The 8655-nt window shown below is 37.0% G+C and overlaps 1 protein-coding gene across 1 annotated transcript; it reads right to left on the reverse strand.

Annotated features, from left to right (window-relative positions):
• Nucleotides 1–3870: 3870 nt before the first annotated feature.
• Nucleotides 3871–5403, reverse strand: LOC103703535 (putative 2-oxoglutarate-dependent dioxygenase AOP1). Its single transcript, XM_089929665.1, has 3 exons — nucleotides 4930–5403; nucleotides 4539–4857; nucleotides 3871–4241 (listed from the first exon to the last, which is right to left on the reverse strand). The coding sequence occupies exons 1-3, from the start codon at nucleotides 5304–5306 to the stop codon at nucleotides 3993–3995; spliced, it is 945 nt and encodes a 314-aa protein (XP_089785791.1). The 5' UTR covers nucleotides 5307–5403; the 3' UTR covers nucleotides 3871–3992.
• Between the last annotated feature and the right edge of the window lie 3252 nt (nucleotides 5404–8655).

Genomic DNA, 8655 nt, shown 5'->3' on the forward strand with positions numbered 1-8655 from the left:
TGTTAATTCTGATCAGTTTATTTCACATTCTGTATGGTTTAAGTATGCCTCTGAGGCCAGCTTGGTTATCCGGTGCTTTCCAGCACACAAGTTCATTGAACAACTAGAAGATGAGTACCGATGGCCACATATTTGACACGATGAGCTTTTAATGAACTTTGCGTATTTTCCTTCAGCTCATGAAGAACTTGAAAACCCGTGTGTTTTACTTGAATTAGTTTGGGTCCTGGCATTCATACTTCATCATCCGGGTTGATTTTGAGATATTTGATAAAAATTTTGCAATAGGGCTTCTGAAAAAGATTTACAAGAGAAAGCTCCAATTTGAAGCTTTTAGGTAAAAAACTCAACTTGAGACGGATTTGAAAGTAGTTTTTTTTTTTTTTCCTTGGACTCACTGGAGAGATCTAGATTCAAGCATTGAGAAACTTTCTAAAAGTAATTTAAAATAATTTTTTATTACGAATATTTAGTTTCAACATTATAATCATATAATTATGGATATTTAGCAACATTATAATAAATCCACTCCTGCCTAATTATTTAGAAATTGATAAACCATGAAAAGAAAAAAGTACGGAACAAAGTTAAACATTTATATTGATGTTACAATCAAAAACTATTCAGTTTACTAATATAATATTCTTGTTATGCGGTAATCACTTGTTAGAAATATTTATTATTTAGATTAGAATAAAAGATAACTTATAAGCAAACCATAATTTATAATAACAATTTTAATGCTATAATCTAATAACAATATAATGTGGTAATATTATTATCTTATGTTATATCACTACCAATATTATATTTTAAAATTATATTGTAGTAATATACTATTATATATTGTAATAATATTATGATTATCGTATAATAGTATTATAAATATTATTATATTTATTATATAAATATAATTATTTATCATTTATTATATTAATTAGATTAAATATTAGATAAATATTTTTAAAATCAATAATATTTATAATGATAATTTTTGATTGCATAAATAGTTAGATAATTGAAAGCATTATATAATTTTTTTTTATCATTCTTGATGCTAAAAGCACTTTGTAGTTTGGTTGCTAAATAAATGTTAAAGTTTTACATCACTTTAGAAAATATAGTTACTAAACACTAAATAACTTTTTATTAAAAACTTAGCAAAAACTCTACCATCCAAAGCTCTATAGATAAAAGTTCTACATACAACAATGCTAAAATAGGACCTAAACAGCCATAGCATGGCTTATTGCAAGCATTGCAGAATTTGGTCTCAGTTGGAAAAAGGGAACAACTCACTAAAAATTGCACTTCTAAGCTCTAGGGGAATTTTATTACAGATAGCTTCAGAACAACTGTAGCTGCCCCAAGCTATGAGATATGGGATGCAAGTATTCCCTGAGAAATCCATTTTGGGAAGCTTAAAGGGGGTTTTAGAATCCATTGGTTGCAGTAGGCTGCCAGTAATGGTTGATTTGGTGGGTTTCCAAGACCTAACACACGTTTGTGTAGCTCTTGGCAGGACTGCAGATTAATTTTAAACTAATCTAATACAGGAGGAAATTTTGATTAGAGGAAACCAATGGATGGCACCAAGTGCAAATGCCCAATTTAATGGATATTTTATTAGTCATCTGGAAGAACAAGAACAAAAATATATAATCAAGTCAGCATTGGATTTGATGTCGCCACCTACCTCACCGCCCCAACGACACCAAATATAATGCAAAATTTTATGGAAATTTATTGAGGACTGTGGAGTTTTGGAGAACGAAAAATATAAATATATAGTTAAAGCAGCGTTGCAGGTAGTGGAGTGAACGAGTAGGACTACTTGCATGAACCCTATCATATATTAATTGCCATATGCTATCTTGCATATTATGCAGGATCTTACAATCACGTCATGTATGGATTTCCATGTGAAGGGATCCTGATTCCCCACCAAGGGCTGGTTTGCATTAGTAATTTTTTGTTTCCTTCCGAAACTGACATCTCCAACCAGTTTTTGTACTTTAACATTATATCCTATATGGTATACACCATATGGCCGTGCGCTGCCGGTCACAGTTGCTTGCTTGTGTAAAAAAGCCCCAAAATGAGCGAGCGGTAATAATTTATGGCATATATATATATATATATAGGTACTCGGAGCATGATATAATTTTTTTCAGTTGAATCCTTCCAAGATACTTATTAATAGTTATTATGTTAGAATATGAGTCTGTATCTTTCACGCGAAAAAAAAAAAAAAATCTTTCTTTGTGCGGAGCCGGATCATCTATCGGCTGCTTTGAGAACTGCGCAGCAGATGAATGACATGTTAGAGTGCTTTGAGAGCTGTGCGGTGGACGACCTTCTTTCTTTGCGAAAGATGCAACCCTGGCCCTTACTGCATCGTGGGAATGATGCCACGTACAAGCTTCACTCACCTCCCGTCCTTTCATTAATGCCTTTCCTTTCATCCTCCATGAATTTTTTTTTTGGCCCCTCTTTTCACATGCTTGGCATGTCTCACGCGTCTGATAAAATTAGGTAGCCACAAAGACGGTAGCCCGACGGTAAAAATGCAATAACTTTATTCGAGTCGTCGAGATTCGAAACGCGCGGACGTCGATTAAATTTGGAGACCGCATGCCTCATATCCGAACGGCTCGTTGGTGGATATATTTTTCTTCCATCTGTACTGAGATAGCGTTGGGTGACGTATTCACACTTAAGACAGTGAGCCCAGTGGAGTGAGCCCACGGATCGGAGAAGACACGTGAAAATCTGCGACCGGTATCAAATATTCCTTAGTGGAAGAGGGGTCCAGTAATGGGGCTGCTACATAGGTGGGCTGGTCCCTCTCCCTCCCCTCCTATTTTTTACCAAAAATAAAATAAAATTAGGTAAGCAATGCACGTGCTACTAGTATAAAACTTCCAAAAGATTTTGGCCGACAGCAATTGGACCATGTTCGTTGCTGAACCGAGCGGCAGACCTGTCATAGATCGGGGGAGTCGGGAAGATGCTCTGATGAGTCCTTTTGGCCAGGGAAAAATCAAAGAAGTCACGCCCATGTGGGAACACAGCGGCACTCTTAAAAAAAAAAAAAAACTTTGGACGGTGAGAAGTTTTTAAACTTATGGGCACGAACTCTGCATGAACTAAATAATGTTTGTACTCAATTTAATTACCTTGCGAGAAAGAGGTTGTATATCTAACACATTTACCACAAAAAAGAAAAAGGAAAAAAAAGCTACATCTTATATAACACAGCTGGGTTGCCTTCGGTGTTATAAAAAAATCCATGGAAAGATTTTTCAAAAGGGACAGTTGGGACATTAAAGGATTTATATGAGCTAATAACCTGAAAACTAAATAGCGCCACGCTTTTGCAGTGAAGGAAAAATAGGTCAGAAAATGGATTTGAACCCCAACCTTTGTATTCGTTTCTTTGTCATTTTGACAATTTGGCATGCATTCTTTTAGGGTTTTCACACTAGATTTTAATGACTAGTATGTTGTTTTAACTCAATTGTCATCTAAAATTCCAGTGATTAACATTTATATCTCATGGTTACCATATGAAAAGTTATCAACTCTATGAATGACTTTAGGCACCCACTTGTTAATTTGCATGCCATAATTCGAGTAATTTGCCAATCGTTTCAATTGAATTGTTATCTAAAGCCAGTGATTCTGGTATCGCCCTTGCATAACAAGGTATATTTGATATATCATTCAAGATCAGCATACACATCATATCATGAACAGAAACCATAACGCAGCTAGTTTGCAGCAGAAAAAGGACGAAGAACATTAGAGAATAACCAAGAAAGAATCACGAGAGAGGACACGGAGAGAGATGATTCAGTACTCCATTCCTTCAACAAAGCACACGTTTATTGCTCCACTCTCAAAGTCATAAACTAAGTTCATGGATGGTCCCAGAAAAAAGCAACTTAGACATGGATAACCGTGCATGCTTATGCTTGGGAGAGAATTTCTCATGCACCACAGAACTCATTCAAGGCTGCCTTCACAGTCTGATTCAGCCTGGTGCGATGAAACCGAAGGAAGTCCATGTGATCAAAGGGCTTGTAGAGCAAGGGATGCTCTTCATCTACCAGCTCGTCCGGAGCTCTCACCAAATGGCCGGCTTTCGGCATCGCAAACAAGCCTGCAGAATACCTCACCTCGCTCCCTGTCATCATGACCCGGTGTTCTGGGGCGTGCACCCTACCATTACTCCATGCCTGAAAACAAGAAAAGACACAAGAATTTCTCAGCACCGCGATTGATCGGGTTCTAGATCTCAAAAACATAATGTTTAGTGTTTTATCTTTTTCAACTGAGGAGATCTTTATTTATTGACTTGAAAGATACCAAAAATGAAGAGTTACAACAAGATGATGAATGATAACTTGCAGAAACGTACAATATGTCATGATTTTAGAAGCACATCCAAATTCACCTTAATAAGAGATGGATGAAATCGCATTTGTCAGTGTTTAAATCGTATGTTATAATTACATGGGGCCGAAGTTTGATACCGTAAAAGAATCTCCAGTCATGACAACGAAGGAGTCCGGCGAGGTGGAGACTGGGATCCAGCGCCCATCCTTGGTTTGTATCTCGAGCCCGTCTTGATTCTGATACAGAATGGTGACTATGTTGCTGTCGCTGTGAGCGCCGAGGCCCATCGTTGCCTCGGCCGTGTCAGGTCCTTTGTACTTCATCACTCGAAGAACATAGCGGGTCAATTGCATGTGGGAATCCAGGTATTTTTCCACTCCCAGGCTTTCCAAAACCATTCTCCTCACCATTTGATCCAATTCCCCGACATGCTTCGAGAAAGAGCATATGGTCTCGCTGTCCAAAATTATTAACAACTTGTCACGTATCAAAGCATGCCATATCTAAAGTGATCTGAAATTTCTTTACCTGAAGCTTTGGTTGCCATGGGGCGGCCACATGAGAGCTGTGAATTTCTGGGCTTCTTCAGGGATTTCGGCATCCTCGATTCCCATGCTCTCGAAGAGAGGTAGGTGTGGGTATTGGCCTACGTAGCCATGACTCGGCTTGTCGGAAATGTTTCGAAGCTTGGCCTCGGTGGGAAGGGAGAAAAGCTCATCCAAAGCAGGGAAAATGGCCCTCCGGAGCTCTTCTGGGACTTTGGGGAAGACCGCCTCAAAGCATCCGAAGGTCTCCAGCGCTTGCCGGACTTGGGCTCGGACCAGGCCCCAGCTCTCCGATCCCGGCTGCAAGCCCTCATCCGAGAGATCTAATCTGGGGAGCTTCACAAGGGCCTTGGAAGCCATTGTTTGCGGTGGGATTCTGGTGGTGATGGTAAGGCTGGAGGTTCCTCAGGACATGACACTTATCTATATGGATGCTGCCCCTACCTATAAAGATGCTGCCCCATTAGAAAAAATAAATAAACAAATAAAGGAAAACTTATAGAAGCACCCTCTCTACTTTCACTCATTTGCACGCCCACCCTCTCAACTTAAACAATTATTATTGGATCCTTTAAGCTACCATTTGATCTAATGTTATCTTGCAGCCCATTCACCATCCAATGTTGTTAATGTGCCATCCTAAAGGACGAAATTATGCTTACCCTTCTTAAGCCTTCTTCGAAATTCTTTTCACTGCTTCTCCTAAGCGATATTGTTCCACCCCGATTCTGATCCTCTACTCGCATCTTTTTTTCTCTAGCAATCATCTGGTATTTGGCAAATGCTTTGGATTTTACCGAGCTACTAGCTCTCTTACCTATTAAGAAATTTATGATAATCTAAAAGCCTCTCAATTGATCATGTGCCAAAGTATGCGAGACCTTGCTATGCTGTATAGATTAAGCTAATATTTTATGATGATCGAGCAAGCTCGACTATCTTCTTATGATCTACTAAGTTTGTTGCCTCATTATTATCACACCCATTTGAAGTTTTTCTTTTGTTGGTGAGAGAGCATTTGTTTCGAACACTTCATCTGCAACATTGCGACCAAGAACGGCAATGAGAACTTTACATAAGAATGGCTTAGCTTCCATCACATCTTCCATGAGCATGTCTGTTTCAATCAAAATCAAAATGTTATGGCATTTTAGTAAGTAGAGCAAGAATAAGGTCGTTTCTATCATCAAGTCAATGATCATCGGCTATCAACGCCGTCCGAGACAAGATTAGGGGAGAATGGTTGGAAGGAAAGGTAAGGGATCACAGTAAAGGGCAATTTGGTCTGAAAAATATCAGGTGACCATTCCACAATGTATTTCCAAAGCTTATGTAAATAAATATAATTTATTGGACCATATTGCACCACCTAATAAATTTAATAGATTTAAATGAAAATTACAAATCGGTAACTTTCTAATAAAAAATAAAATTTTTAAATGCTGGATCAAGGGATGGCAGAATAGATTGGACTGGAAACCAGCTGGTATTATTTTATTAATAACGTGGAAATGATGCTTCGTTTTTTATTGCCATTTAGTGATCATCCATTTTTTATATTCACACATTCTTTTCCATCAAATAATTAATAATTTTTCTGGCATCATCTTGGAGATGATGTGCCGCTGAAGTCCCGCCCTGTATCGCGGGCAAAGCGGGAATTTTGCCCCGAGCAATAATTGTCCATTTGGGAATTATGCGTCGGTGGACGGAATCGCACTGTGTATTTCGCATAAATTGAGGACGTCGTAGGGAAGTGGAAAGATAAAATGATGCCTTGTCACATCATTTATGTTAATTTGTTAAACCTACATGAAATATTGGTGTTAAATAATATAATTATAAAAAATAAAAATAAATTAGACAATACCCATTCAAATCTATTTTTTAACTGAATCTATCTCAATAAAAATTTTATCATCCAACTAACATTTATATCTATATATATCCATATCTAATAAAAAAATAGAAACGAATGGATAACTATCCGATTTGTATCCAAATATTCGATTCTCTTTATAATCTTATTTAATTTTATTTGTCACTCATAAACTTTTAAAAAATAAATGACTGCATTAATATATTATTAATTTTATTTATTATAATATATTTTCATTGACGAGACAAAAATAATAAATATTTTTATTAAAAAATTATCTGCAATATACGTGTTGACATCTGGTACAAATACATAGTTAGTATCATGGGTTTATTTGTAGTAGAACATAGCTGTAGATGAGCTTGTGGGTGGACAAATTATTTTTTAGATAAATTTTAAAATTAGGTTTATATTTATAAAATATTCAAAAATATTTTTAGAATGAACCAGCTTGAATTCTATAGAAAAAAAATCATAACAGATTTTTTTTTCTTCTCTCTATAAAATTTGGATAGCCCACTCCAAAGCTATTATATTTTAATATTTTTAGCTCAATATGTAGCTTATGATTTTGTTGATTGTACTCGTTCAATCAATAAATTTTGCAAATTTTTTAGCATAATTCTATAGAAAAATTCAAAGAAATCCTAAGAGGATCATTTTTGTCTTTTCTTTATTTTATTTTTTGAAAGGTGCAAATATTAAGCTTAAAGGTTGGCCAAACTAAGCCCCACAACATCTATGCCATACCCTAGTTTTTTTTTCTTCTCAGTAGAAAGGATACCATACTCTAGTTATAAGTTGTTTCAAGATTAAAATAGGTTTTTCTAGATTAATTTGTTATATGGTTATATGCCTAGGTAGGATTGCACAAATTGATCCAACTTAGAAAACTCGACTTGACCTACCTTGTTGGATTGGTTTTATGCCAAGAATTATAATTATTATTTTTATTATTATAGTAAGAACCGAGTAAGAGCCAGATTTTTTAGCTCGAAAATTTGAACAAGTTTAATGTCGGTCAAAACTTCGAACCAACTCGAATGATCTGGATAAAATTTTATTTAGATCAAAATAATTTAACCCGCATTAAGTCACTATCAAGAATAACAGTTTTTTTGAGATGCTTGTTCTCTTTCTTAAAAATAATTATTTAAATTGTTTATAGAATTGGTCAATCAAACTGTAAATATAGGCATGGATCAGGTGAAATCTTATGTATAAGTATCCTTACTTGACCTGAACTCAGACCGATGCTAGCCCATTCACCCCTAGAATGTGGCAGCTAAGACTGGGTTCGTGCCGCAATTCCCCCACGGATATTCTGTAAGGTACACCCAAGCACTGTATCAGACGGCTTCCACGAGGTGATAAGATAAGATTTTTGAGAGAACGTCCTACCTGGATCAAGCCCACGTTCTGGTCGGGCAGTACATGGGTTGGGACGCAAGCAAGTGGCCCCGCGCTACATGTGCCGCACTCAACAGATGAACGGCCAGGATTAGTTTGATCATACTAGAAAGTTGAGAAACAACCTGCGCGGCCCAGCCAAATTACCGCACTGTTTCGGTAAACGCAGCACCACTGTGGAGTAGTTAACCAGTGTGGTGATTAATCTGGTATTTGTGCTACGGATCACCTGTCCACTCAACTCGAGATCACCAGCGGACGTGGCAGTTTATGACTGGCCTTAAGTGGGCCCATCTTGACTTGGAGTATGCCACGTAGTAAAGATAGGCATTAATTTGGGCCGCAACACTTTTTCTTTTTTTCGGCCATACCAAACAACCAGCTGGACCGAGTATTTGCCCGCAAGTGGAAACATCGTCA

This window comes from Phoenix dactylifera, chromosome 3, assembly GCF_051530095.1.
Source record: "Phoenix dactylifera cultivar Ajwa chromosome 3, Ajwa_hap1_PhDact_Kaust_v1.1, whole genome shotgun sequence".
NCBI lineage: Eukaryota > Viridiplantae > Streptophyta > Magnoliopsida > Arecales > Arecaceae > Phoenix > Phoenix dactylifera.

Coding starts and splice junctions, on each gene's coding strand:
- LOC103703535 (XM_089929665.1), bottom strand. CDS start 5,306: ATGGCTTCCAAGGCCCTTGTGAAGCTCCCCAGATTAGATCTCTCGGAT. Junction 4,858..4,929: donor CATGGCAACCAAAGCTTCAG/GTAAAGAAATTT, acceptor AATTTTGGACAG/CGAGACCATATGCTCTTTCT. Junction 4,242..4,538: donor TGACTGGAGATTCTTTTACG/GTATCAAACTTC, acceptor TCTTGTTTTCAG/GCATGGAGTAATGGTAGGGT.